The sequence below is a fragment of the Marmota marmota genome, unplaced genomic scaffold (assembly GCF_001458135.2).
Source record: "Marmota marmota marmota unplaced genomic scaffold, marMar, whole genome shotgun sequence".
In the NCBI taxonomy this organism is placed as follows: domain Eukaryota; kingdom Metazoa; phylum Chordata; class Mammalia; order Rodentia; family Sciuridae; genus Marmota; species Marmota marmota.
This window is the reverse complement of record NW_025999914.1, coordinates 549090-563176: the sequence shown is the minus strand read 5'-3', so window position 1 is coordinate 563176 and position 14087 is coordinate 549090. Positions and strand designations below refer to the sequence as shown.

The 14087-nt window shown below is 38.3% G+C and overlaps 1 protein-coding gene across 1 annotated transcript; it reads left to right on the top strand.

Annotated features, from left to right (window-relative positions):
• The first annotated feature begins 333 nt into the window (after window positions 1-333).
• Window positions 334-14087, top strand: Zscan12 (zinc finger and SCAN domain containing 12). The gene is given in 4 exon segments (XM_015507151.2): window positions 334-977; window positions 1404-1869; window positions 6640-6727; window positions 8923-14087. Coding segments are annotated over 3 exon segments (1776 nt in total). The 5' UTR covers window positions 334-977; window positions 1404-1461; the 3' UTR covers window positions 10203-14087.

Genomic DNA, 14087 nt, shown 5'->3' with positions numbered 1-14087 from the left:
AGGCGCGGATCAGCGCTAGGGTGGAGGTAAGTGGGACAATGGCCGGGTAAAGACAAGGAAGAAGAAAAACCCATTCAAGCCTTTGAGAATACCCAGCCTAGCTCCCAGGAGCGCAAGGGATGAAACCATCGAGTGAAAACCCCTCTCGCCCCTTCCTAGAGCTGCCATGGAAATGCGCCCCACACAGGCAGAGCCAGCCGGCCCTCCACACGCAGCGGCCTTTGTAAGTTTCCATTGGTGGGCTCTGGGTGTCGTAGAGTGTCGAGTACTCAGCCCTTCGCTCCCGAGGAGGACGTCCTCTGCTGGTCCCCTGGGGGCGGGGGTGAGCAAACATGTGCTCCTGAAGTAACTGGAGGGGTGTCGGGGTTGGGATAGGGGTATTGTTGCGTTTCCTCAGCGTGGGCGGCTCAAGCTCGGCTCCTGCTGTTGCGCGTCTGCGCGATCCTCCTCTGCCTCGGCGGCCGGGTGGCGAGCCTATCTAATACAATACCTCAGGGTCGTTCCGCCGGCCCTTGTACAGATCTGAGCCGGGGATGAAGGAGCTGTCCCCGGCAGCTTCGCTGAGCCGGGCTGTACTTTCCGAGTTTGTCTCAAGGCCTCCTGAGGCACTGTGTCCTCGGGTTCGGCGCTTCGCAACATTTCTGGACACTCTTGGGTTACAGACGCTGGTCCGCGGCATAGAACGCTTTTCTGAGTTTACCTTTCCTTAGAATACATAAATCGAGGGTATAAGAAAGCTTTAAAGAGTAATCTCTCCAGCCTTTTCACTTAATAAATGAAGAATGAAGTGCAGAGTTAAGTCCCGGATGACGTAATATCCTGCGAATGCGCTGCTTTTATGATTTTATGGTTTCCACCAGACATCAGACATTTTAAAATCCTATAAAAACAACTGATCAAGTCGGTTGTGGTGGCTTATGTAATTCCAGCGACTTGGAGGCTGAGGCAAGAGGATCCCAAGTCTGTGGCCTGTCTGGGTAATTTAACGAGACCTTGTTTCAAAAAAGGCAGCTGTGGGGGCCGCCTGGGGTTGTACCAATGGGTAAGGTGACCCTGGGTTCAATCCCTACTTCAGCTAAATAAATAAATAAAGCAAGTAATCAAGTGTATCCCAACTTTAAAAAATAATCTTTTTTGAATGTTAGTTTTATTCCACTTAATTGTCCTTTTAAAAAATGTTTCCTGTCTTACTCCTCCTTTCTTAAAAGTCCTGAAACAACTTGGCAAGTTTCCGGTAGTCTTTCATTTAGTCTATTCCGAAGGATTTTCTATCCAAGCACATATTTCCCTGAGTATAAGTAAATTAACCTGGAAGCAGGCTTTCATGACTCATACTTAAATTTTTAATATTGGCAGTCATTGTGTACTGTAAGTTGTGTTCATAGTGCTGGCTTATTCTTCAGGTCCATTCAGGAACTTTTCCAGGAGAGATCTTACTGATAGAGCTTTTGCACAACTATAATGTCATCTACTTGGAATATCCAGGCCAAAAAGGACCAGGAAGAACTTCTGGAAGTAAAGATAGAGGACCAGGAGGAGGAAGAGAATAAATATACCTCCAGACAGGATGAGAGCCTTCAAAAGAACAACAGAGAGGTCTTTCGACAGTACTTCAGGCAGTTCTGCTACCAGGAAACATCTGGACCTCGGGAAGCTTTGAGCCGACTCCGGGAGCTTTGCCATCAATGGCTGAGGCCAGAGACTCACACCAAAGAACAGATCCTGGAGCTGCTGGTGCTGGAGCAGTTCCTGACCATCCTACCTGAGGAACTTCAAGCCTGGTTACAGGAGCAGCATCCAGAAAATGGAGAGGAGGTGGTGAATGTGCTGGAAGATTTAGAGAAAGAGCTAGATGAACCAGGATATCAGGTAAGAAAAAAGATGTGATTTCTGTTTGAGAAAAGGTAAATTGTGCTGGTTGCAGGCAAATACCTGTAAGCCCAGCTATTTGGGAGGCTGAGGCAAGAGGATGACAAATTCAAGCCAAACTGGGCAATATAGCAAGACATGGTCTTAAAATAAAAAAATTAAAAGTTCTGGGGATGTAGTTCATGGTATAGCACCTTTGGATTCAACCCCCAGTACCAAAAAAAAAAAAAAAAAAATGTGTATTCTAGATCAAAGTGAAGTGTGGCATTGTTTCACAAAGCATCTTGACACTTTGATGCATCAGAAAGGGATATGAGTTTCATGGAAAATTGGTTAATGTCATCTTAGTTTATTTATACCTTTTCTGTAGAGCGTTTTTGTATTTCTGTGTTCTGTACTTAACTAAAAATTTCTATTTGATGAACACACTGCTCAACTTAGAAACAAGACTTCTAATATAGAGAGAGTATTAAAGAGTAGAGGGAGAAGCTGTTAGGTAGCAAGGTAGAAAGCAGCCTCTTGAAAGAGGTGTTCCATACAAAATAAATAAGAAATGTGGTTTAAGCCTGATATATGCATGTGTGGAAATATCATAGTGAATCCACTGATTTGTACAATTAATGTTGTTGAATAATTAAAAAACAAAACTTGTAATAATTAAGAAATTGTCATATGGTTTTGTAAATATAGCCACTGCTCTGATTCTCCATTATAAGATGAAAAGATGGAGAAATAAAAATCACCATGCCTGAAGAATGAGATATAGGAGTAGAATGAAAAATTAGGAGAGAAGGGCAGGGTGAGGGATCCTTGTTTCTCTGATTAGTAAAAGGCCCAATTATGTTGGAAAGGTGAGTTGTGAGTGAAAGAGTTGAGATAATCAAGGATATTAACTATCTGTCTCTAAAGTTAGATTTTCTTCTGTAGGACAGAGGATAGGCTCTAAACCTTTTCTCCTTGAGTCTAAGTGAGATTTATTACTAAAAAAATAATTTAAAAAAAAGAGATAAAAGAGAACCAAATTATTTAGATCCTATTTGTTTTGAGACAAGTTCTCACTAAGTTGCTGAGGCTGACCTTGAATTTGTAGTCCTCCTGCCTCAGTCTCCAGAGTGGTTTTTGTTTTCTTTTAATGATGATATAAGACTGTGATTCTCAACCAGTGGGTAATTTTATGCTCCAGAGGGTATTTGGTAATATCTTGGGAAATTTTTGGTTGTCATAACCTGTCACTAAGTTCCTGGGGCTAGCCTTGAAATTGCAATCTTCCTGCCTCAGCCTCGTAAGTAATTGGGCTTACAGGTTGTGGGCACACAGTAGGTAGGGGGCAGGGAACACACAGGAAAACCCCAGACAACAATGAATTATGAGACCCGCATGTCAACAGAGCAAAAGTTATGAAACCTTAGAATAAAAAGTGTGAAATAGATAATAAAACAAGTGTAACTTAGCATTAGGGTATAAAGTAGAGAGGGAAGGAATATGTGGCAGAAAGAGAGAAATTTGAATAGCATCATGAAAATGTGACTAGAAAGGATGAGGCATGTCTTATGTAAGAATTTAATGGAAATGATGACAGATAAGATTTATAAAGAAGGAAGAGACAATGGACAGCTCTTTACTGAGTAGTCTGTTCTAGGCTCAGCACTAGGAATTTGAAGTTTGAAAGAGTAATGTGATGAAGACACTCTGAGAGTTAAAAGACTAAGATCATTCAGCAGGTATTTACTAAATACCTTTTGGTAGTATGTACTGTTTTAGACATTGGGAATATAGCAGTGAACAAAGCACAGAAGATTGCTGCTCTTATGTAAATTCTAGTATTACAGAGAAACATATAAAAATCAATAAAAATGTTAGGTGGTGATAAGTTCTTTTAAAAACAACAAAAATAAAGCAGAGAAAAGGAATAGTGAAGGAAATGAGGATTGCTATTTTTAATAAATGGGTTAGGAAAGGTTTTCAGGTAAGTGGACATTTTTGTAGCAGACATTTAGTGCATTCAGGCAGTGGAAATAGTACATGGATATGTCTTTTTTTTTTTTTTTTTCAAACTACTGGGGATTGACCCAAGGACACTTAACACTGAACTAAGTCCCTAGTCCTTATTTATTTTGAGACAGGGTTTTGCTAAGTTGCTTAGGATCTTGCTAAGTTGCTGAGGCTGGCCTTGAACTTGTGATCCTCCTGCTTCAGCCTCCTGAGATGCAGGGATAACAGGCATGAACCACCACGCCTGGACACATGGATAAGTCTTAAGGTATGCTTATCATGGTAGAGATAGGCTTTGCTGGGGGATAGTTGAAAAATACTTACAAGGAAATTATATCATGTAGTGACTTGTAGACCATTATAAAGACTGGATTTTATTCAGAGATGGCACATCATTGGAGGGTTTTGAGCAGAAAAGAGATACAGTTTGACTTAAACTTTAAAATAATCACTCTGGCTGCTATATGGAGAAAGTTCTGTGGTGGGGGTGGAAAGATATAGGTCAAAGGTAGAATTACAGAAACCATTTTAGGAGGATAAAGGTATAGTCATAATCTAGGCAAGAGATAATGGTGAAACAACTAGGATAGTAGAGTGGAAGTGATAAGATGTGATTGGATTCTAGATATATTTTTAAAAGTAGACTTTGACAGAATTTGTTTTACTATAGGATTTAGAATGTAAGAGTAAGTTAAGAATTATGCCAGAGATACTGTTGTTGTTTATCTGAAAAGGAAGGATACAGAGATGAACAGAGATTACGAAGGCTGAGAGAGAAGTAGATTTGAAGTTAAAGGACAAATCCAGAGTTCATTTCTGGACATGTTAATTTTGAAATTCCTATTCAAATTCAAGTGGAAAAGTTGAGCAAGCAATTGAATAAAACAAGTTGGAATTCAGTGCAGGGGTCTGTGCTAGAAAAACAATTGGAACTTCTCAAAATGTGGGTGGTATATAAAGACATAAGATAGAGCCAGGCATGGTGGTGCATACTATAATCCCAGTGACTTGGAAGACTGACACAGAAGGATTACAAGTTCAAGACCAGTTTCAACAACTTAGTGAGAGCCTGCCTCAAAATAAAAAATTAAAAGGGCTATCGATGTAGCTCAGTGGTTTATCACTTCTGGATTTAATCTCTAGTACCAAAAACTTAAAATAAAAAATAAAAAGGCTGGGGATGTAGTTCAGTGGTAGAGCACTTCTGGGTTCAATCCCTAATACTATAAAAAGCAAACAAACACAAAACTCTGAAAGCATTCCTGGGACAGCTAATGAAGACCTACCAAGAGACCCAGGGGTAGAAGGCACAGCTCACCATATTAGCCTTCCCCTACTTCCCTTTCTCAAAATTTGAAGTATCAGAATATCTTTTGCTGTACATCTGAGGTAGCATTCTGCTAACTCTGGCTCCTATTCTGAAGACAAGTTACAAAATGAAACTAGGACAGGGAAATAGAAGCAGTATAGGTGATTTTTTGAATGTAATTAATTTAAACATTGAAAAGAATGGAGCAGTAATTTGATGGCCTGTGGTATGCTAAGGTCTTGTACTAAGTGCTTTATATACATGGTGGTGTATAATCTCAGAGAAAGTAAATAACTAGGCCAAGATCACAGAACTAATAAACTAAGAAACAGAATACTGATTGCAAATCCCTGCTTTTCATAGTATCATGCTAGGGAAAACTATTATTGTGATATTCAAGAGGGAAATGGGACCATGGAGAAATGGGAGCCCCAGAGAGGCTGAAATTGCTAAAGTAGTGTTAATTGGAGGAACAAAGGTTAGAGGGAAGCAGAAAGAGCAAAAGTAGAGATGTGAGTGTTGAAAACAGAAGATATTTTTCTCAAAATAGAAAAGAAAAAGAAATGTATGAGGGTAGAGATAAACATGTAAAGGATAGTGCTGGGGGCATAGTTCAGTGGTAGAATGCCTGCCTAGAATACACAAGCCCCTGGGTTTAATCCCCAGCACTGGAGTGGTGGTGGTACTGCAACGGATATGAAAGATAGATGATTTTGAGATAATTGTGATCTTGGATAAATAAAAGATAAGGTAATCTTCTTTGAGAGAAATGGAAAGGAACCTCAAAAGGACAAATACCACTGGGAATAGCTTCTATAATTAATATGAAAGAGATTTCTTACATTTCTCCTTCCTTCCTCTACTTTCTTTTATCCCTTTTTTCTTCCCCTCCTTTTTCTTCCTCCTCCTTTCTCTTCTCCTTTTCTTTTTTCTTCCTTTCTTTCTTTTTCTTTTTGGTGAGGATTTTGCTATGTTGTCCAGGCTGGCCTCCAAGTGATCCTCCAACCTTAGCCTCTCAAGTAGTTGAGAATACAGGCTCCTACAACTCTACCTGGTACTGCCTTTCTTTTTAAATAATTTCTCCACATTACTCCCTTTATTATTCCCCTTTCCTTTATGTTTCATTTTATTTTCTCCTAAGTTCTGTCTTTTTCCCTCTTTGGTGCCTCTTTCTTCTCTCCTTTGTTTTTTTCTTTTTCTCCCTTCTTTTTTGAGCACAAAAAAAGCAGTAAAAGTGGTACAACCAACAATCTTTAGCAGTTAGTAATATGGGAAATTACTCTAGTCTGAAAAGGACGGTTATGAAGAGGAGGTGATATTTACATTGGCATTGAAGAATGGATATAATTATGGCAAACTGCTATCTGGGAAAAAGGTCATTTCATTTCAGTTTTCAGCAAGCTAGGTGCCACTGCTAAGAACAGTATGCTCTTTTATTTTCTGCATTTATCTATATCTCATTTCCTCAGGTTGCAGGAACAGAAGAACCCAGTGTGTCCCTCCAGTCTATGAAAACCCAGTGTGAATCTCCAGAACTTGAAGCTCAAGAGAAGCAAGGTAATAAAGGAAGACCCATTTTGAGAGAAGAGGGAAGGGAGGGTTAACACAGAATATTTGGGCTCTTTTGTATTTAATACTGTTTCTGATCAGAAAATCCCTCCAGGAATCTGATGCTCATGGATAGACTCTCAGCCAGGTTTCTCATTCTTCAATTTTCTTTCCTAAATTCCAACTGTATTTTATTTGAGATGACTTAACTTAGACTTTCTGATAGTTACCTTCCTTTATATTGATTTCTCTGCTCTTTCTAGGCTTGGTTCTACTAAGCAATACCACTCTCTTCCACTTGGACTGTATCCTTCCTTCTTTAGTAGATAAGCCTTTGCTGCATGATGTCTACAACTAATTCTCACATGATTCAAGAAAAAAATGTGTACCCATTAAGAGAAGGAATAATAAAGCAAATGTGACAAAATGGTAAAGGTTGGTGAGTGGAAGAAAAATCATTTTACCATCTTTATTTTTTCTTTCTCTGTATTCTTTCTTTTTCACTTAATTTTTTTTTTTAGTTGTAGAGGGACAGAATGCCTTTATTTATTTGTTAATTTTTATGTGATGATGAGGATCGAACCCAGTGCCTCACACATGCTAGGCAAGTGCTTTGCCACTGAGTTACAGCCTCAGCCCGTCACTTAATTTTTTTAAATAGGTAAAAATTTTTAAATAGGTAAAAATAGCTTAAAAACAAAGATATAAAAAAAATTATCCACTGATGTTCAGTTTCCCTAATCATCTAGTTTCCTCTCCCAACTCTGAAATAAATTGTCACTGTTATTAGTTTCTTGTTTATATTATATATATTTTTCATATTGAAACAAATATTGTTTCCTCTCTTTATCACTAAGATATTAGACTCCTACATTTTTAATTTTTTGTACCAGGGATTGAACTCAGGGTTTCTTGCCACTGAGCCACATCCCCAGCCCTATTTTTGTATTTTATTTAAAGGCAGGGTCTCACTGCATTGCTTAGTGCCTTGCCATTGCTGAGGCTGGCTTTGAATTAGCAATCCTCCTGTCTCAGCCTCCCAATCCACTGGGATTACAGGCGTGTGCCACCATCCTGGCTTTTTTTTTTTTATTATAAGGAAAAAAAACACAATTAAATTAACCAGTCTCCTACTGGCGACATTTGTGTCTAGTGTCTCACAATAGCAAACAGTGCTGCAATAAATAACTATGTGTATATCTGTAGTATAAATTACTATTATGTGGAAACACTATGTCAAAAATTGTAACTGTAGGCCTAGGGTGTAGCTCAGTGGTAGAGCCCTTGCCTAGCATGTGTGAGGTACTGGGTTTGATCCTCACCACCACATAAAAATAAATAAATAAAATAAAGATAGTGTGTCCATCTACAACTAAAAAGAATAAAAATAAAAAAATAAAAACTAATGCTGCCTTAGCCCATGCCTGTAATCCCAGTGTCTTGGAAGTCTGAGACAGGAGGATCACGAGTTCAAAGCCAGCCTCAGCAAAAGCGAGGTGCTAAGCAACTCTATGAGACCCTATCTCTAAATAAAATAAAAAATAGAGCTGGGGATGTCTCAATGGTCAAGTACCCCTGAGTTCAATCCCAGATACCCCCACACCCCAAAAATTGTAACTGTTGTAATTTTGATGGATATTATGAAATTATCCTCCTAAAAGGTTTGTATCAACTTATGCTCCTGACTATATGTGATTTCCACTTTGTTAGCACAGTATTAAACCAAACTGATTAGTCAAATCTGATAGGTGAAAAAATATATCTCAGTATTAAATTTACTTTTCTTTGATGATGAAGTAGAACATCTTTTCTTATGTTTATGAGTTATTGTATTTTCTTTCTTGGAAACCATCAGTTTTCCTTTTGCCTTGTTTTCTAATGGATTATTGATTTCTTTCATAAAAATGTGTGGAGTGCTTTATATATTCGACCCTTTCTGTGTGTGTGTGTGTGCAAGTGTGTGTGTGGTACTAGAGATTGAACTCAGGGCCTTATGTATGCTAGGCAAGTGCTCCCCCAGTGAGCTACCCTAGCCCCCTTTCTATTTTCTAATGCCATTTTATAGTCATGCACAAACTCTAGGTTCTTGAGTGTTTTTCATATGAATAATTTAATGTTGTCTAACGAAGTTATTGTTTACTATCACTGTTACTATTTACTATCACTATTTCTATCAATATTACTATTTATTATCCTTTTTTTAGTTTCAGATATTAAGACTGAAAATGAGTACAGGAATTTAACTCCAAAACAAAAAGTTCCTGAAGGAATGAAACCATGTGGGAATGTGTCTAGCAGATTTGAAAATGATATAAACCAGTCTGCTAGGTGTGGAGAAACTCAAAATTCAGAAGAATCTTCTGGATGCTCCAGGGAACATAAACAACCTATATGTGATGAAAATGGAGTGAGTTCTACTGAGAACTCAGATCATGCTGAAAAGAGAACCTGTCCAGGAGAAAAATCTTATGAATGTAATGACTGTAGAAAAACTTTTAATCAGCAGTCTTGCCTCATAGAACATAAGAGAATTCATACTGGTGACAGGCCCTACAAGTGTGAGGAATGTGGAAAAACCTTTCGTGGGAGAACTGTACTTATTCGACACAAAATAATACACACTGGAGAGAAACCATATAAGTGTAATGAGTGTGGCAGAGCCTTTGGACAGTGGTCAGCTCTTAATCAACATCAGAGACTTCACTCTGGAGAAAAACACTATCACTGTAATGAATGTGGCAAAGCTTTTAGCCAGAAAGCAGGCCTCTTTCACCATCTCAAGAGTCACACAAGAGACAAACCTTATCAGTGTCCTCAGTGTAATAAAAGTTTTAGTCGACGTTCCATACTCATTCAGCATCAAGGAGTTCACACTGGTGCGAAGCCCTATGAGTGCAATGAGTGTGGAAAAGCTTTTGTTTATAACTCATCCCTTGTTTCCCATCAGGAGATCCACCACAAAGAAAAATGCTATCAGTGCAAAGAATGTGGGAAATCCTTCAGTCAGAGTGGCCTTATTCAACATCAGAGAATCCACACTGGGGAGAAGCCATACAAGTGTGATGTATGTGAAAAAGCCTTTATTCAAAGGACAAGTCTTATAGAGCATCAGCGAATTCACACTGGAGAAAGACCCTATAAATGTGATAAATGTGGGAAGGCTTTTACTCAAAGATCAGTCCTCACGGAACATCAGAGAATCCACACTGGAGAGAGGCCCTATAAGTGTGATGAATGTGGAAATACCTTCCGAGGAATCACCAGCCTCATTCAACATTAGAGAATCCACACCGGGGAGAAACCCTACCAATGTGATGAGTGTGGCAAATCCTTCAGGCAGAGTTCAGATCTTAGTAAACACCAGAGAATCCATAATAGAGGTGGTCTCTGTAAATGTAAAGAGTGTGGGGAATCATTCAGTCAGAACTCAGCTCTTACACAACATCAGACTATCCATAAAAGAGGAAAATCTGTTTCTTTGTGATGGCTGCAGAGAAGCCATCTCACAAAGTGCAGGCTGGTGAGAAATACCAGCTTTTGTAATGATTTGGGGCAAAACTTCAATTACTGTTGGTATAAGAAAACCTCAGATATTTAATGAGAACCCACTGTGTGCTGCTCTTTATATTAGGTACTATGGAGAACAAGAAGCACAACAGCAGATTCCTTTTTTCTGAAAGTTTACAACACAGTTTGGGATATGTAAACCCCACATATTGAATTAAATGAGACTACAGAGTCATATATTTCATGCTCAACATAGTTTAGAGTTAAAGTACTACTTGGTAAGTGCTCTAAATTATGAAGGACAGATTACTTCTGCCTAGACTACTCAGGAAAGAATTTATTGAAAATGAGAGTGTAGTGGGCAGATATGGAAGGCAAAAGGGAGAAAATATTTAGGCAAAACAGATAAAAGCAGAGGTAAATGTGCATGTGGTTTGGAAGCATCAATGATGAGACTAGCCAATCTAAGAGAGTTCATTAAACTTGGGCAGTTGATGGCATTAAATTGGAAACAACTTGGGAATAGACTGGCAGGGCTAAAATATCAATAATTTCATATAATAGCTCTATGCTTTGACACAGAGCACTTTTCTCAATTCCATAAGCACCTCTTTAAATCAGTTATTCTTCATTTTAAAAATGAGTATCCTCTTCCTAAGAGAGATAGTGACATAGTTATAATAAAGAAAAGATCAACAGCTTAAATTACTGCTTTCTGACTGCTAGTCCTGTCCATTATTACTAGTGAATCACTGAATTTGATTAACATCAGAATCACTTGTGCAGTTTATTTTAAATGACTGGGGTATAGCTCATGGTAGAGTGCTTGCTTAGCATGAGTGAGGCCGTGGGTTTGATCCCTGGCATTGGGTGAAAAAATATCATGGCTCTGAAGTTTTAAGTGGGCATGGTGACATATGCTTATAGTCCTAGCTATTAGGAAGGCTGAGGTAGCAGAATCGCTTAAGCTCAGGAGTTGGACCACCAGTCTGGGCAATATAGCAAGACCTCATCTCAAAATAATAAATACTACTTTAAAAAATAATAAAATGTGTTGAGTCCTACTCACAGATATTGTACTTCATTAGGTCTAGGATAGGAATTGCATATCTTCATTTTATAGCTCTACAGTCACCTGACCTATTCTAAATTGGGAAAGTTTGCCTTAAATCACTACTGTACCTTCATGGTTGCCTATGAAGTGAAAAAACCTGAATATAGTCTTTTAGAGGGTCACTGATTTTTAGCATAAGGAAATTCTTACAGGGGACAATGGCCACCAGCTTTTTAGAATGAACAGGGAATTAGACTACTGTCATGCCTCCAAAGTAGTTTCAAGATGGCTTTTCCATCCCTTTGAAAGTAAATGTTTCCAAAAAAGAGACCTACATTCTAAGGCTCTCAAGGGTCTTCTGAGTGCAAGGCCTTGTTTGTTTTACTACTTACAGAGGTATACTGGTATTCTCTTTTACTTTTAAATCTTCCTTTGTTTCCCAGTTCTGTCAGTATCATTATGTTCTGAATTCTTGAGAACTTGTTATGATTTTATGTTTTTTATCCCTTTTTGAGGCCCAACGATAAGTGATAATGATATTAATATAATATATTAATATTAATATAATTAATGATATTAATATAACTATAATTTAGGCATATATTAAATTGGCTTTGGGGATTGGAATATATGTGACTATTTCTGAAAAGCATTACTCAACTAACAACAGAAAAGCAGATGAACTGTTGAAAAACAACTCATTTGTAAGTTGAGACAGCTTATTTAGGCTTTTTCAACACCAATATTAGAGCTGTACATGTAAGGCAGAGGCAACCAAGATTAGAAACTGTTTTTCTCTTCTAGGGAACAAACAAGAATCCCAGATTGAGCCAGAGAGTTGTGTAGCTATAAGTTTGTGAAGCTTATTCCCTATCTAAGCTTCCCTGCCTCCTATTTCTTACTCTTATGTCACTCTTCTTGTTGGAGGGGACTTTACTTATTGATGAGGACCTTTATGAATATGTCCTCCTTACCATGATTATGTTGTCCATATTCCTCATCTAATCTGATTTCACAGATTTGTTATCCAAACTAAAATTACTCTTCACTGCAACTTCATAGGCTTTCTCTTTAAACTGACTGTTCACTGAAATGTAAATGTTATTTTAAACTTGCTTCCTAGTCCTCTCAATACTTTTATTTGGCAATCTTCCAGCTCATTTTCAGCTTAACATGTACTGTCTATACACAAAAGTTCCTCTATTTGCCTTTCTGCGCACTAGAGCTCTTAAACACCTAATATAAAGGGACCATAAAGACCCAGAATAATAGAATGTGCCTATTATATAGAAAGATACTGTTCATAACTTGATTGATAATGTGGGCTTTTTGTTCTAATTGTTTCTTGTGCAATCAGAGTATCCAAAAAAAGGATAAAGGGTATGAAATTTTCAGGTAGGCATCAAAAGGGATAAAATTAGTTATTCAGGATAATATAATGGAATTATTAATTACTATTTGGAGCTAAATTGGTGACATGGAAGGCCCTGAGAGCCAAATGGAAGACATGCCATGTTAGATGTGGAAATGGAGTGCCCCATTGGGTAATGCAGTGAGCAGAGAATGCCTTTTGATGATCAAGAATACATCTTAATGGCTGGGCACAGTGGCGCACATCTGTAATCCCAGTGGCTGGGGAGGCTGAGGCAGGAGGATTGTGAGTTCAAAGCTAGCCTTAGCAAAAGTGAGACGCTAAGCAATTCAGTGAGACTGTCTCTAAATAAAATACAAAATAGGGCTGGGGATGTGGCTCAGTGGTTGAGTGCCCCTGAGTGCAATTCCTGGTACCCCTCTCCACCTCCCCAAAAGAATACATCTTAATGGATATGAGATAGATGTGTTGTGACAATGACAGGATCTAGGAAATCAAAGACCTTTGAAACATCTTATTATCTATATATGCTATGAGATAATCAATAATACTAGGAGGCAGGAAGGAAAGGAAGAATGTGAAATGAAACAGGTCCAAGGTTAGATGTAATGGCAGTTAATAGTAGAAGCACAACAACCAGGTAGTAAAGTAACTGGTGTAAAACTTAAATGATGAATCATGAAAGCAGTGATTTATAATAAGGATAAAATTGACTTTCTTTTCTAATTGATTTGAAGTAGATTGATTCAGGTGTTAAAGGTAGAAAGCACCTGGAGAAGTTGGGAAAGCCAGGTTTCCAGAGCAATAAAAAGTGAAGTTAAAAATGGACTGTGGGGGCTGGGGTTGTGCTCAGAGATAGAGCACTCGCCTAGCATGTGTGAGGCACTGGGTTCAGTCCTCAGCACCATATAAATAAATTGTGTCCACCTATAACTTAAAAATAAATATTAAAAAAAATGACTGTGGATGACACAATAACCTAACGATTAGGTAGCGGAAAGGGATTGAAAAGGGAAGAAGAATGCTTCTCAAAAAATAATTGTATAAAGAGGTTTCTGGAATTTGAAATATGAGATAAAACTAATGAAGGAGAGTGGGAATGAGCAGGACTCTGAACTGAGAAGTCTCAACTGTATGGTGAGGACACGTAGAGAGCACTGTATGATATAAGAGCTTAAAAAAGTTCTGCACTCCTGTTCTCAGTTTAGAAGTTGCCTCTTTGGCTAGTATCAGTAGGTAGCGTTATTATAGGCAAAACAAAGTTTAATTATTGGCTATCTTCTGGAATTGAAAAAAAGGATTTATTAACAATAATACAGGGAGGATCCAACATGGCAGCAGGCTCGGAGAGATCAAGTCTCTGACCTCTTCAGCTGCGCGGGCATACGGAGTCGTAAACCGTCTAAATGCTGTTTGCTCAGGATCACTAGGCAATG